Here is a 16085-nt window from a genome sequence, read left to right on the forward strand (position 1 = left end):
ATTTTTCACTCTGCACAATTTAGTCCCCTCTATTACTGTGAAACGTTATTGACTGAACAGTAAATGATACAGAATTCTTTGCAAAGTATTCAGGATTGGATATTGAAAAATGTCTTATAAAAAAATTATATTTATTTTTCATATAATAAATACATTTACAAATAAGTTTGAGATTAGAGTAGCTAGGACGTGGTAGGTTTCGTTATCTTCTTGTGATATTGCGGGTCATCAAATATCAGCTGCCTCCTTTCAGGTTTACTATCCTCAGCTGTATTTTATTTATAAGGAACATAATATCACAGTATTGGTTGCATCATGCATTCCAGAAAGTGAATTCCAATGCTACGCGAATTTGAAATATTTCGAAAAAACTTCTTTTTTTTTTTAATACAAATCTTGCTGCAAATTCTAAAGTTGATTTTTGATCACTTAATGTGGATTTCACTGTTCTGAAGTATCGTAGAGAGATACAAATGAAATACATATATGAACTGATAGTCAAAAAAGGATATTTGTGAAGTAACTTGAAGATTCCTGTGCCAACAGGGACTGGAATACCAACGATAATTGACTCGGATACGCCAGAGATGGTATCCTTCTGTCCGTAGTAAGCTGCGTCGAATAGATGGTCTGCTGTTTTCTCAAACTGTTATGGAATTAATGAATCGATTATATTTCACAGCGCATTTTAGAATTATTACTGTAGTATTTCCATAGGTATACTACATTAATTATCTTTTGATTAATACTTACAGAGGCTAAGTTGAGCACAGACTCTTTCATTTTAGAAAGACCATGACGGGTGATGCCAAGAACTTCCCCTCTGCTAGTCATTAAATCAGCTACTAACATAGGATGACGCCTGTCTATGCTCATACCATGATTCTCCATTACTAATTTGATCTCCGTCATGATCGTTGCTCGAGCAGCCTCAATTCCCAATGTTTTGAATACCTGAGGATTCGTATTTTAGTAAACCGAAACAGGTTCATCAATGCGAAACGTACAATCCAGAATCACTTTTTACCTCCATCGTATTATTAGATGTAGTTTTTTTCCCTAAGACCCCAGGCGTGGCCATGACCTCGCGCATATTATCACCTTCAACGAACAATCTGTATCTAGTCTTTCCGGTGGAGTCGTCATTGTGAATTACTGCTCTGGCAACAGACGGCAGACCCTGTGAATTGAAAGGGTATGAGAATAGGTGTTGCGTTGGTTTGCCACAGTAAAATTGAGATGTACCTATTATACGGGAAGAATTCACCTTTATGACAACGTTTGGAACAGTTTCTTTGAGTTGCATGAGAGCATAGTTTATGTTAAGTTTCTGCTTGTTAGGATTCACTGTAATAATTGAATCCCCTCTTACATTGACGAGTTTTGGATTTAGACGAAGTTTCGATGTGCAAATTCTGCAATGAATAATAAAATGAAATTGTAGCTTTAAAATGAATTCTAGTTATATTCAATTAGAAATTGACTTACGAGTAACGAATAGAATTTGCATCAACTTCCAATTTCAGAAGTTTTATCCTGTCGACATCTAACTTAATTAAAAGAAAACAGTCATCTGGCAGATATACTTCTTCGATGTATTCCGTAACTTCACCTAATGTTGTTTTTTCTATTCTACCTTTAACTCGTCTTGCAAATTCTGGATCTGTATCATTTTCCTATAAATATAATGGATATTTTTCATGGTCCATTAAGTCATAATTGATGGTATGTGAAAAATTACGACACACGTCAATTTTATTGTAACTTACCAAAGCGGCGGTAATGATAGGTGTACTGATATTACTATTAGCATTAATGATTTCTTTTATACGAGGAACACCCTGTGTAATATTCATGGAGGCGACACCAGCAAAGTGGAAAGTTTTTAATGTCATTTGAGTGCCTGGTTCACCAATACTTTGTGCAGCAAGAGCTCCAACCGCTGTGCCTGGTTCAATCTTTGCTCTCATGTATTTTTCCTTACACGTATGCATAAATTCCACCAATTGAGATACCGTGAGACGTTCCAATTGTTGAACAGCTGAGGATTTTGACGTAGCATTGTGTCGCAGCCTATTTATCTTGTGCGCGACGGACTTCAGGAATGTTCTATTGTGTGGGAAAGAAAATGATGTTTAGTAATTTACTAGAAAATACCCTGGACGCAACTCAAGCAACTGAAGATTTTTCAATTATTAGACATACTCTAGTTCTTGCTTAAACTCGTCACTCAGGCATGAGTAGTCCTCAGATTTCAACAGCTCAGTCGTAGCACTAATTACACTTGTTCCATCCAAAGGTTGCTCATCTCTGTAGGGAGACTTTGCTCGTGTGTGATCCAAGACTCTTTTATAATCGACTGGACAGTCCTTTCCTAGTAAATTATAAATCTGACAGTCAAGATCCAAGTCATGCGATATTTACACCATTATACAGAGCACAGAAACAGATAATACGACATAAATACCCTCCATGTACGTTGGATCTAAACCATCTCCACCATACAAAATTTGCACAATATCTCCGACAGAATTTCTGACCGTCATATCATAGTGGAGGCAAAGATCCTCCAAACTTTTGACCAATCTTCTTTGCATATATCCTGTCTCTGCAGTTTTTACAGCTGTGTCTACGAGACCTTCTCTGCCTCCCATTGTGTGGAAAAAGAATTCAGTTGGAGTAAGACCAGAATAGAATGAGTTTTCTACAAAGCCTTTGGCTGCAGGAACTTTGGAATGACGCCCAAAGTGCGGCAGAGCACGATCCTCAAACCCGTTTGGTACACGTTTCCCACTGATAGCTTGTTGTCCGACGCAAGCTGAAAATACGTGTAATTACTATCAGAATTGTAGCCGTAAGAAGAAAAAGCTCAGGTTGAAGGAAAGGATTATACATAGAAGACTTACCAATCATTTGTGAAATGTTAATAAAGCTGCCCTTGCTACCAGAGAGAGCCATGACCAGGGGACTGTTACTTGGATGCAGTTCCTTCAAACAGGCTTTTCCTGCGTGATCACGAATAACAGATAATTCTTTCAAAATCATTGCCTCTAGACTTTCTTCTTCAGAACAACCTGGCTGACAAATCAACCTTCCAGATTCCATTTGAGTTATGTATTCAGTACACTTCGAATACCTGTGAAGAATAAGGATAATATTTTTCCAGACCTTTTCCATTAAATATGCAAGAGAAACGACAAATCACGAGTTTACTATGAAATACAATGATGTTTGTGGTTTGAACTCTAAAATACTGGAATTGATATTAACCCAGCAGTAAGAAGATCGTGTTTAGCTTTGAGCAGGCCTTGTCCAGGTGTGACGTCACTGATTCCAATTGAAAAACCTCTGTTCATAAGATAGTAGCTTGCAACTCGAGCTAAACGCCACATAGCTGTCGTTGAAGCGTCTTCTCCCCAGTCTCTCAATAAAACGTAAAAAATATTTTGCTTAGATCCGGAACCTAGCGTAGACTTGTCCATAGATCCAGCGAGGAGTTCAGAATTACGGATTATTACAACTGTGGCAAAAAAAAAAAAGTTATTGTAGAGATATGAGTAAAAAAATTTTCATTACTACGTGCAACTTTCAGTATAATACTCACACGAATCATTAATGCACAGCTCTTCGTTACTAGTGTATGCTCTGCCCTTGGTTTTCAAGTTGGCTCTAATTGGACATTTTTTATTCGGCTTTAGTATCAAACTAAAAATCTGTTTACCCGTCCACAGTTCTACTGGTTTCATAATAGCTGGTTCTGGCAGATCAATGTTCATTGATGCATCATCTCCCGCCAGAAGACAACTCGCCAATTGACAAGCTTGCGATTTATTGAGGAATGTATCCTTTTGCGTTAAAAGATATCCACCAGTTATAAAATCCTGAGTAGCAGCAATCAGCAGCTCGCCATTTCGCGGTGTTACTAAATTTGATTTGTTCTGTAAAGGTACCAAGATGAAGAATATTTTCAAAGCTTGGTAATAAAAATAATCAAGTCCTAAATCGCGAATAAATTTCTGAACAAGTCCCAAGGAAATCAAATAAATACATGTAATCTAGTACATAGATAGGATTACAAAAAATATTACTATGAGCTATTACCTGTTGATTTTTTTACTGAAATTCGTAAGAAACTTGTATCTTACCCCCATTAATACTAGTGCCTCGGCTCTAGCTTCCTCAGTTTGTGGTAAATGTAGGTTCATTTCATCACCATCAAAGTCGGCATTGTAAGGCGTGCAGACACATTCGTTAAATCTGAAGGTTCGGTGTTCTAATACTTTGGCTTTATGAGCCATTATACTGAGCTTATGTAGTGAAGGTTGTCGATTGAATAAGACAACATCGTCGTCTCGGAGATGTCTCTCAACGATGTCTCCATACTTTGAAAAATCAAATGAAGATTACACGTTGAGAATAAAATTTCGATTTAAGCTAGATGTTATTTTGTTATTGAATTGCTTAGAGTTTCTTTTCCTCTTTAATGAATCTCACCTTTAGTTCCTGGGAAATCTTCAATCTATTTCCATAGCGTAAAAATTTTTTAAATTCTGTACTTCTTTGTTGTACAAAATTAGCTCCTGGGTGAACGTCAGGACCATTTTGCACCAATTTACGCATTAATTCTATGTTAGAAGCATTCACCCTTTCTGGATATGTCAAGATTTTTGCAACATAAATCGGTACTCCTACCTAAAAACAAATAATAGTGAAATTCGACCACCAGCTTGATTTTAATTATAAAACCAAAATGAAATATCTACCTGTTCAATGCGTAAATTGGGATCTGGCGAAATCACAGTTCTGCTCGAAAAATCAACACGTTTCCCAGATAAGTTGCCGCGAAATCTGCCTTGTTTTCCTTTGAGGCGCTGAACTAAACCTCGACCAGACTTTTTTGGCTATTAAAACAATGATGATGAAGAATTTCTGATTCACATAATTTTAGAATAGATGAAATAGCACAAGTTATCTAACCTGCATGTTTAGTGGGATACCGGACATTTCGCTATTGACATAAAGAGCGCAATGCAACTGCAAAAATTCCCAATCTTCGTTATACATCTGCACCTTGGCTCCGCTTTGTCTATGTTTTTGAATAACGTCATTAATGAAGACAATTTCTGACAGTTTCATTGTTAAATTATCCTCATTTGTGCCTGCCTTTACGTCGGAGACAACGCTCGGCCTAATGCAAATTGGAGGCACGGGAATTCTTGTTAAAATTAAATCTTTTGGTAGCGAACAGTCAGGATTCATTAGCAGAAGAGGCACATCTGATACTGGTATACGCTCCAGGATACCTTGAACCTAACGAATGATACATGATAAGTTCTGGCTGAATGGCGTAACATTTGTAAAAAATGTTTGTTTCATTGACAGATATATAATTGGTAGTGAGTTATTATTTTCAGTAAAGACCTCAATGGGGTTCAAGACATGAAGCAGTCCACTTTGAAGAATCCCTTCTAGTTCTCTGTTTTCTTCCAATACATTGTTATATTCGGCCAGTCTTCGTTTCACCGCCATATCAACTGTTTTTTTGTTCTTATATTTCTCATGAACAATTTTTAACAACCCTGCTTTTTTAATTGTTCCATTTAAATCCCCACAATTTGGACACGTAGAATTTTTCTTTGCCTTTTCCAGTATTTGTTTTCTCAGTGCTTTACGAGTCAAGTATCCTATATTTGGATTCAATACACGCAACATGTAACTTTTTTTCTCTATCTCTTTCAGCATCACGTGTGAACATTTCTAAACAAGAAGTGTAAAATTAGAAATTGAATTTTTCTTCATTTATATGCACTAATTAACTTCACCTTGCATATTGTTTGAAGGATGTTTATCACAGATCTAAAATATCCTACATGAAATACTGGCAGTTCCAAATCAATGTATCCAAAGTGCCCGATACATTCGTTTAATGTTTTACCACATGTGGTACAGCTGTCCTGATTGGAGCATGTTCCCTTCATAGTTGGAAATTAAATAAATTTGATCAGTACGATTAGAGAGAAAATTAGAGTAGTGAGCATATTTCAAGTTGTAAAAATATTGAGCATAGTTCTTTGAGTAAACAGGATGGTGATTTTTTTTTGCAGAGCACACAACATGATAGTAATTTTAACAATTTCTACCATTATAATGAAAAAATTAGACAGTCATTTATTTCAGTTTGGGCAGACTTATCTCAGTTAAAGACTGAGGTCTTTAATCTGAAAGTCATCAATTTAAATACCATTTTTCTATCGAGAACACCATAAGGCACTGGCGAACGATGGCTGTCCTGACTGTAGAGATTTTTGGAGACGACATGGATATGGGCTTGCCGCTCCATGTTATGACGGTTGTCAATCCCAAACGTGACATGGGAACTGTAGAGAAAAGTTGAATGTTTGATAGTTCAAAAACGAGTGTTTATTAAAAGAATAAACTGTAAAAAAACGAATACACGTAATCCTAATTCAACAGGGAATTGAAAATGTGGCAACAGATCAAAAAAACAATCAATCAATCATAGTTCTTACGAATTCAATCATTATGATTCAATAGTTGGGGAAATTGCGTTAAAAAATTATTCAACGTTCACATTTGTCCGTTGTATTCGAGGTTAGGTACATGACATGATATCATAAGCATATTATCATCAGAATAGTGAATTTTTTCGTCAGACTTGTCTCATAGGAAGTTTAGGCATTTACTAGAGTTTGCCAAAATCTCATCTAAAAAAGTTACTTGTCGAACTTACATTTTGCGGGCCACCGCAGTTTCCCTGTACAATTCCTTAACCATTTTTTAAGGTTATGTTCAACCGCTGCTGACACTGAGCACATGTGTTTAAACTTCAAAGCAACTTTAACGTTGCGTCCACTGGTTGCGCCCAGTTGCGTTGTTGTGTCACCGCAGTGATATGCGTATCGTTTTGCTAGCGTGTTCTTGCGTTTGAAAAATCGAGATAAAACTCGTGGTATCTGCAAGACTTGCCTCGAAACGTTTAGAACAGCGAAGAATAAAGCTGACAACAACAGATAATATTCACATTTGTCTATCGAATCTATTACAGTTTGTCAATTTATATACCGGTTGATAAGAAAGGTTAGGAAGTTCAGCTACCGCCAACGTAAGTAATACGTTCTAACTATTAATTTCATATTTTTATTCCTCTATGATAAATTTCCTCCATACTTTTAGATTTGGCATTTCTGTTCGTGCTAGAACACTTTCATTCTATTCAGTTAGTTTTCTAGGTCATTGTTTAGTTTACATTTTTTGTACTTACCCTTTCACCTACATGTTGTTAGAAGTTAAGACCTGGGGCTGCCTACCTCTTTTCAAGAATAGGTTTCTGCCTTTTCGTTTTTATAGGCTCACTCGCAAACTTATTATTGCTATATTTGTAATGTGCGCAGCATTAATTAAAGTGTTTGTAAGTTGTGAATGGGCTGCTCTAAGATTGTTAAGCGTTAATTGAACTCTCCGAATGCTTGGAGCAGAAGCATCTAAAAAGCAATACAGTTTTATTCAAATATATAAGATTTTATCTTTGTTAGTCACAGTTCATTACACAATCCCTACCTTGCAGTTTTATGAAGATGGTGATGGAGGAAGAGCAGTCCCACATGGAGTTGGTATCTGAATCTGTTCCGGTGCCGCAAGTAATAATATCGAACGAGCACGGAGACAATGAAATTGCCACACCAAAAAAGAAACCTCGATTGAGGAAGAAGGCATTGCATGCTGCTATAAGAAAGCAAATGGAATTTTACTTTGGAGATGCAAATTTAAGCAAAGATAGATTTCTAGGGAATCTCATAAAGCAGGATCCTTGTAAGAATTTTTCTTTTTCACCATATTACTACGTTGGTGCATTGGTTATTTCATCATTAGAATCTTCATTTTTAGTCCAAACTCGTATCCCTTTATCAAATTGCATTAATTTTTCTGATTTCATTTCCGAACCAAAATTTTACTCAGATTTGAAATCTGCGCTTCAGATTGAATTATTGGTATTAAAAAACGACAATCACCCACTTTTATAGCTGCAGATCTGTGTGAAAACGATTGAATTTTTTCTTTATTGGCAGACGTTGATCTACAAATTTTTTTACGGTTCAATAAGATTCGTGCCTTGACCACAGACATAAATCAAATAGTGAAAGCTTTACAAAAATCTGAAATGCTGTCAGTGTCTGAAGATGGCTCAAAGGTTTGCAGAATTACACCTATTCGCCGTAAAGATAACGTAGATGAATGCTCAATCTATGTTCAGAGATTACCTTTGAATGCTGATCATGAATGGTTGAGCAATGTATTCAGTCAATATGGCAAAGTTGCTTACGTATCCATTCCACGGTATAAGAGTAACAAAAGGATTAAGGGCTTCGCTTTCATTGAATTTGATGAGCCAAGCAGCGCTGCGAAATGTATTGAAGTAGGTATCATGTGAAAGTTTAATGAACTGATAAGATTAAACTTGCTAATATAAATTTTGGAAACTCTGAATGTATTATTGTTTTTCGGAAATAAATATTCATTCACAAACGTAATAAATAATAATCTGGATATTTTCAGGCATTTCGTGAAAAAAGTTGCGTATTGCCATCCCAAACGTCTCCAGACACGTTGTTGAGCGTTACAACATTTCATGAAGAAGAAATGATGGAAAAAGAGAATGACAAGGAGTTTAGTGAAGGAAACTTGGATCCAACAGAAAATCATGAAGACCAAAATGAGGAGATTGTTGAGACTATGCAAGTAGACTATAAATGTGAAGAAACTGAGCAAGGAAAGAAGCGGGCGCACAAAAGTTCAGAGGTATCTCATTCTAATGAAGAAGATAAAGAAGTTGACTCTGAGTCAAAAGCCGAAAAAAAGCATAAGAAATCAAAGCAAAAAAATACCGAAGCTGAGATAAACGAAAGTCAGACTATAAGTGTTTTCAAATCTGGTGAGAAAGATGTCGATGATAGAAAAGATTACACAGAAGGTGAACAAAAACCAAAGAAACGGAAGACTTCTGACATTTTCAAGGAAGATACATGTGAATTCTCAAGTGGAAGCGCTGACAAGCAAATTGAACAAAGTGTAGATTTTGAGAAGGACAGAAAATCGAAAAAACGTAAGCAAAGAAACATGTCAACAATGAAATATAACGAAGATTTTAACTGTGTTGAAAAGGAAAAGGAAGAAGCGGTTGAAAAAGAGGAGCAACATGAACTTTCCAATGACGACGATGTTTTTGATGAAGGTGATCAGAAGAAGAAAAGAAGACGCAAAAGACATAACAGAGCTGAAAAAGTAGATACTGCGGATATAGGCATGCAGATAATGGCCAAGAAAGATTGGAAAGTATTGAGAAATAAATACTTAGAACTGCAAAGAAAAAAGATGAAATCATTGAAAACACATTTAAAGCGAGCTCGATGGAATCAGTGGAGTAATTACGAGAAGTTTAGAGAGGGTGACAAGTTGAAAGCTACAAAAGATGAGAGTGCAGATCAGCAGAAGGCTGACCAATCAACTCAAAGATTCGTTTTCACCCCTGGCGTGATAGTGAAAGTTGAGATGGACGAACCTTGCACGGATCCAAAAAATTTCAAGGTTTTAATGAAATTAAAATTACTGTTCTACATTCATAGCGTTTTTCATATACCTATAGATATTTATTTGGTTTGCTATGTCTATATTATAGATGGAGTTGAAACGAAACCCGAACATAAAATACATCGATGTAGCCGAGGGTGCCTCTGAAGCATTTCTGAGGTTCGATACTAATGAAGCTGCAAATGCGCTGGTATTGCAGTCAAACGAGGAGAGATCTATGAGTATTTTGCAAGGTAATTACTTTTTTTCATTATTGAATAACAAGAATTAACTACTGCCATTTTTGATACCTTACGATTTTCTTATTTTGTATGAGGCTAAATAAGTCAAGTATTACGTAAGGGCTGAAATGTACGTTCACATTTTTCTTAACAGACAAAGAGGAAACTGATTATTGGGATAAAATGTCTAAGGATCGGGAAGAGAAGTTGGGTAAAAAAATAAGGGTGAAGCAAAGAGGACGGGATAAATTACTGAAGAAGGCTGAGAAAGAGTTGGGGAAACACATCAAATTTGATGAGGTGTAAAATCATTTTAATTCTTCACCTCAAAATCTCTCTTAAAGGACGAATAAAATTTATGAAAAAAATTGCCGGCGTATAATTTTTTTCGTGAATTTATTTAACATCTGAGTTGTCGTTTACAGTATTAGATATTTTTCTCCTATTTAATAATTATAGATAGAATAGAAAATAGCTTTAAAAAAATAAAGTTTCAAATCCAGCTTCTCCACAATCTTTGCAATTGATAATGCTTATTCATTACTATCATTTGATATAAAAAAACGTTTTGATCCAAGACATCTTGGTCAAATGTTCAAAATATTAGAAACTTTCTTTTTACCTACTATACACTGAGTGATTAAAAGCTGTAGGACATACGTGTTTTGAGCATGAGATAAAAATGGATTACATGGGATTTGTTTTCTGTATGTACTTAATCGGTGAATTATCATTATTACTAGAACGTAATAACTAGCACATCATGTATGCTTCCATCTGAGGTAAGAGGATCTAGTTATATGAAATTATGTTAGATATTTTTTATCCATCACCGATCAATATTGCAGAATTTTTTGGAAATGAAAATCTTGATTAGTATAGTTTCAATTCATTATATTGAATCATTTCTTTATGTGCAGTATCGTATAAGGAAATATTTTAAACTACCATCGTCCTCTTCCGCCTCCGCCTCCACCACCTCTCCCACCGAATCCACCTCCTCGACCTCTGAAACCTCCGCCACCACCACCTCGTCCGCCAAATCCACCTCTACCACCTCCTCCTCCGAATCCACCTCGACCACCTCCTCCGCCTCTGCCGCTTCCTCTACCTCCGCCAAAACCACCACCTCTGCCACCTCCACGTCCACCACCTCCACGACCTCCACGTTTCTGAATAGAACCAGGTGGTTTTGGTAAGAATCGTTGTAGTGGTAAAAGTTTTGCAGGATCTATGTAGAGCTGGATGCACAGAAAAGAAGAAAAGTTAATTTAGTTGACAAATATACACACAGCAGTAGAACTGATTTAATCAGCATTATCCGGGAAACGTGACTCGTATTGTAAAACATCTGGTATACATAACAAAAAGAAAGAAAAAAAAGAAACACTGACCTTTGTGTCTTTATCAAAGCTGGAAGCCTTTATGTTGTCGCTCAATTTAATGGACACATAGTAGTCTCTGATATTTCCAAAAATTTCGTCTATTTTGCCAACTTGTTGTTTACTCTCAGTATATATGGGAGCATTGAAATATGGTAAATCTTCAATGTCTGCCTTAGCTACGAGGTCGTCTTGAACCGTCCACACGAAGTGACAAAGATTTGTTACCTGGTCAGGTGGACCTTGGTCAAAACCTCTGGCAAATTCAAATGGAATATACATTAGTTAACATTCGAATATGTTGTAAAAACGATATGTTGTGAATTATACCCTCTGTTGTAGCCACCTCCACCTCCACCTCCTCGGCCACCTCCGCCACCTCCACGGCCTCTAAAACCTCCGCTTCCCCTTCCTCCACGAAATCCACCACCACCTCCTCCGCCGCCGCCGCCTCTACCAAATCCACCCCCTCGGCCTCGGAATGACATTCTGTTTATCTATTCACCCTGCAAAAATAGTCAATTTTGTCAGTCAAGTTGTCTGAAATAAGCGCAAGTTTTGCAGTGGAAGTTGAGTTTCTTCTACAAATTTATGGAAAATATTTGTTTATACAACGTAACAGTCGATTAAACTGTTAACGCTAAACTTGTTAATCGGAGATGATTTAAATAGTGTATTGCAAGGAATTACGGTAAAAGATAATATCCAAACAATTGAACTTGTCGATACATGCCTACGTGTGTTTACACCACGTGTTTAACCTATAATAAATTAAGCCTAACTTACGGAACGCAGTGAGAAGTAAACCGAGATGAATACACCTTAAGACTTGAGAGGGAAAAAATGTATGGTATTGAAAATATTCGGTTGTACAATTTAACTTAGTTTACTTGTTATCAAAGGTAATTATCAACAATTTAATTAAAAGAACCAGTTACCGTGTACGATGAAAGCGGCGACGGGACAGACATTCGATGATTTAGTCTGCCCGAGTCTGCCGGTCTACTGTAGTTCGATTACAAGGTCGCAAGGAGCCGCCACTGCATCACCAATCATTCAGAAACCGGAAGTGGAAATCAAAACAGATTTTTCGATATTTGGAAAACAACATACGATCGTGCGTGGGTGTGTGTTTTGCGACGTTGTGTTGACTGTCTTGATTGAAAATATGTAAATTCTTAGTTAACGTGACTGTTCAATTAATATCCAGGTGTCAAAGTAAAATATATATTCATAAATTTCATAGATTTCGGGCAAATAAATGACTGCAGAGTTTCGGTGCGACTAGCGCAAGATTCTGAAAGCGAAGGTTGAACAATCATTCTCGCTGTGCAACGTATGTATATCTGCTTATTAGTTTCGTGTGAAAGAAGATTTGTCTGAAACGTCGAGCTAACAATGTTTGTTTGTTAATAGAACCTAGGTAAATATATTCGACGACAAGTAATAGCTTGTAAATTGACGGTAGTTATTGCTTCCAAAGTGAATTAAATGTGCAAAACAGCCGAGTGTGTATCAGTTATACATATTATGTTCGTAATGTGATCGAGGTGCTTGCAGTAATCGTTTCAATCACGAGTGCCATTGGATAGGTGTGTCAGCTACCAGGAATCGGTCTCGATTTTAATTTTCATTGGTTACAATTACCTGAACTCGAATGTAAGAAAAAAAAAATCACTCACTGCTCGTATTTTAGGATTGAATAATGATGAGTTGCGTGCCTGATTTGATTGGTGTTTTTCGGTCATGTTCGTTGGGAACAACATGTTCTGGAAAAGTTCGATCACTTGCTAGCGTTTACCGAAAAATAGGCTGTCTTATTTCTACTGTTAAAATTACGTACGCACTTGATCAATTAGTTTGTTTAATATTTCGAGTAATATTTGTTTTAAGTGGTAAATTATATAGCACTCTATTAAACGTAACAAAAATGTATGCGCTGGGTGGAAAAATTTCACAGGGTTGCCATTCATTCGTTTGCCCAATTTCAGTCAAATTTAGTTGGCCAAGGAAATCGATAAAACGTGAAAATATGTAACGGTGAATAAGATTGAGGAGGATCTTGATAAGATGATCGTGATGTCGAGGCCGGTCAAAAAAGAAACCATCGACCGACACGGGTTAGAAAAGATTTTTACAGTACAAAAAAAAATTCTATTCACGATGGTTCGTTCGTTCTCGAAATTTCCTCTGACTTATACCTATCTGGATTACATGCATCTCACAATAAAACTCGACTGAGAAAATTTGTAATATATACAATTGTATTAAAAAGTAGCAACCGCATGTAGGTATGATGTTCTAAAATGTTTTGCAGTCAGCTGTTAGTTATTCTTCCGAGATAATAATTCGAATTGACAATACGATCGCAGTTTATTGCATTAGCTGATTGAGAGGAGTTTACCAACTCAATAATATTAGTCGGGCCGTTTCGCAATGTTGCGAAGAACGCGACATTTAAATAATAATATGTATAATTTGTTTTTTGTTTCAGTTCGCACGATTGAAATTTACGCGTCACGCCGCGTACAACGGCAAATCGATTCAAACGGATCCGTGCCACAAGTATTTACGAGAATTGAAGGTTCGGCGTCATTCGCGTATAAGCAGCGCGCTGAGAGACACGCGGTCGGTCAGAGCTCGGGCTGTTCGATAAATTGTACCATTTACGTTAGGGCGAATTGCGTGATTTGGCGGGTTCGTATTTATCGAATGGACAATCAGCGATTGGTAGAAATTGTAGGACGGAAAATTGATGCTGAGATAAATGATTTACTGGAGTTAGAATATCCTGCAAATGACAAAGTGTTCGATTATGACAGATTTCCTGTGAACTTAGTTAAGCTCAACGCCAGGAGATAGGGAACCGAAGCTACTTTTCAGGAGGTCGTTTATGGAATTTCATTTTTCACATGTTCCACCATCCAACTATTTTGATTGGTTGACTAATCTTTGAAAATCAATTGGAATGCTTGGATGGTAGGAAATGTGAAAAGTCGAATTAAGTTATCCGACCCCCTGGTCTACTTTTCCTAAAAATATATCTTGGTCCTCGTCAGTTGTTGGATCAGATATTCGCAGGAATGACTGTACGGAAATGAAATATAACTTTGGTTTCATATCGGCTGGCGTTGATCGGCAAGTTTCACAGAAGTATCTTGGTAAATATATCTGATATTATACAGCTTGAAATATATTTCGCTTTGTCTTATCGTGTTTGGGGTACATTACGAGTGTGTATAGTGCGCAGATTCGCTTTTTTATTCGGTATAATTCGGTGGTAAAAAATTTACTCAATAAAAGTTTTAGGTCATGATAAATTAACGACACGTGACGTAATAAACAACTTGAGATGAAAGTTGATTGTGTAACTCGTGATCGGCAATAAATATTAGTTCGTAACTAGTTGGTATCGTATGCCAATAATGTGAAACGTTGTATTAAAAAGAATTGTGCCATGTTCAGTGTTGTGCATTTCAGTTTTGCGTCTTATTCTTTTATAAAAAAGTTGTCCCAAATATTAGATGAGTTTAGGTGCTCATCGCATATAAAAAAAAAAGTGTTTTAAGTGTGATTTTAAACGTGAATCCTGTTCATCTCTGTAGGGAGAATGGAAGGACAGCAGAGGTAAGAAAAGTATTTCTTGAATAATTCGTCGATTATAAAATTAACAGTTTTCATTAGGAATTATCAATTTCCTGTAAGATCAAATGTCTCAACAATGGTGTATCAGATAATTGCCTACACAGTACAGTAGTATGCTATATTTATTTATTTATTTTTTTCAGTGGAGAGCGAAGGCATCCCAATAATATGGAAGTTACTCAACAATGTTGGTGAGTCACTTGCGTTTAGTTTCCTTTCTTTTCTGTGACATGTATAATACTGGGAAAATAACTAGCTACTCGTTAGTTCACTTCCAAAAAGTGAAGTTCGGGTTATGAGCATCTCAATTACACTTTGGTTGTCTGCAGTATAATTAGGCGCTACTGCACCGTTTATCGCCAAACGAATTCCACATTGTTTCTAGCAAGTATTTGCTGGACTTCGTTTAGAGTAGGTCTTATGTTTCTGTTGTCTAGAAGTATGCGATAGGGCATCGATAACATAATTAGTGTTTATCAAAATCCTAAATGTTCGTCATTCTAAACCTTGGAAAAAACTGAGACTACGCGAGATTGAACTTTGCGTTCGGCAAAATTGGCGCCAAAATTTTAGTTGCCGTACATTTTTTCTGTTACATGTAACCTGGTGTACCCAGTAGTCAGTAATTATGTCTCATCTTCTCATTATAGCGGTAGTAGATTGTGCAAGATACCTGAGTTCGTGTACATACATAAGTTGCAAAAAAACTAGTAATAATATGTTGAGCTGCTGCACACTTATGTTAGTCTCACTTCACACCATGGCCAACCAGTTCCTGTTCTATCATCGGTCTGTCCGAGGGGGTTGTAGTCACCGCAAAAAAGTTATCTTTTATTTTCAAGGAACTGAAATGCAATTGAAGATAAGGAAACGCATTTAAAAACAAGCTGGAAAAACAATTTTTTCGCGACAATTTTCATCGCCATGAAAAGGGAAGAGACAAATATCCACGATGATCTCGAAAACGGCCGAGCAAAAGATCTGAAACTGATCGAAACTGGTAGTTGAATGAAAAAATTTTAGAAGAAAAATTAAAAGAAAAGATGTTTCTTTAAAAATAAATATCTAACTGGGAACAACATGATCGTTTATTTAAAAAAAGTAATATGAAGGAAAAAGTATATGTTTTTCGGTGAAACATTAAAAATCGATTTGTTTCCAGTAGAACCGAAAGGTCAAATTAAACGGGACATGGCAATTTTTCATGCTCATCATTTAATTGTAAAATTTT

General features: G+C 36.4%; 4 protein-coding genes across 6 annotated transcripts in view; 2 read left to right on the plus strand and 2 right to left on the minus strand.

The window, feature by feature from the left end:
- Positions 1-114: 114 nt before the first annotated feature.
- Positions 115-6903, minus strand: LOC124188176 (DNA-directed RNA polymerase III subunit RPC1). Of its 2 annotated transcripts, XM_046580701.1 has the most exons (20): positions 6752-6896; positions 6242-6377; positions 5823-5972; positions 5422-5757; positions 4978-5310; positions 4764-4901; positions 4495-4692; positions 4146-4382; positions 3605-3938; positions 3271-3520; positions 2907-3136; positions 2468-2818; positions 2206-2374; positions 1770-2109; positions 1489-1676; positions 1268-1415; positions 1028-1180; positions 754-954; positions 513-646; positions 115-270 (listed from the first exon to the last, which is right to left on the minus strand). In XM_046580701.1, exons 1-20 carry the CDS (start codon positions 6793-6795, stop codon positions 183-185), a joined length of 4158 nt encoding a protein of 1385 aa, XP_046436657.1. In that variant the 5' UTR covers positions 6796-6896; the 3' UTR covers positions 115-182. The 2 variants fall into 2 exon arrangements, with proteins under 2 accessions (XP_046436657.1, XP_046436658.1); XM_046580702.1 differs by lacking the exons at positions 115-270; positions 513-646; positions 754-954 and having other exon boundaries at positions 1059-1180; positions 1246-1415; positions 6752-6903.
- A 3-nt stretch (positions 6904-6906) lies between these two features.
- LOC124188185 (la-related protein 7) lies at positions 6907-10496 on the plus strand. Its single transcript, XM_046580743.1, has 6 exons — positions 6907-7123; positions 7586-7830; positions 8088-8434; positions 8575-9603; positions 9695-9839; positions 9982-10496. Exons 2-6 carry the CDS (start codon positions 7590-7592, stop codon positions 10131-10133), a joined length of 1914 nt encoding a protein of 637 aa, XP_046436699.1. The 5' UTR covers positions 6907-7123; positions 7586-7589; the 3' UTR covers positions 10134-10496.
- On the minus strand, positions 10207-12284 carry LOC124188197 (H/ACA ribonucleoprotein complex subunit 1). 2 transcript variants are annotated; one of them, XM_046580769.1, is made up of 5 exons: positions 12148-12227; positions 11996-12037; positions 11540-11715; positions 11222-11465; positions 10207-11068 (listed from the first exon to the last, which is right to left on the minus strand). In XM_046580769.1, the coding sequence occupies exons 3-5, from the start codon at positions 11695-11697 to the stop codon at positions 10772-10774; spliced, it is 699 nt and encodes a 232-aa protein (XP_046436725.1). In that variant the 5' UTR covers positions 11698-11715; positions 11996-12037; positions 12148-12227; the 3' UTR covers positions 10207-10771. The 2 variants fall into 2 exon arrangements, with proteins under 2 accessions (XP_046436725.1, XP_046436726.1); XM_046580770.1 differs by lacking the exon at positions 11996-12037 and having other exon boundaries at positions 12148-12284.
- Positions 12285-14681: 2397 nt separating this feature from the next.
- LOC124188175 (intersectin-1) overlaps positions 14682-16085 on the plus strand; it is an 86271-nt gene continuing 84867 nt past the window's right edge. Inside the window, exons 1-2 of the mRNA XM_046580682.1 lie at positions 14682-14836; positions 14998-15045. The gene's annotated coding sequence lies outside the window, so the exon portion shown is untranslated. The remainder of the gene's footprint in view (positions 14837-14997; positions 15046-16085) is intronic.

Source organism: Neodiprion fabricii, chromosome 1 (assembly GCF_021155785.1).
Source record: "Neodiprion fabricii isolate iyNeoFabr1 chromosome 1, iyNeoFabr1.1, whole genome shotgun sequence".
NCBI classification, from domain to species: Eukaryota; Metazoa; Arthropoda; class Insecta; order Hymenoptera; family Diprionidae; genus Neodiprion; species Neodiprion fabricii.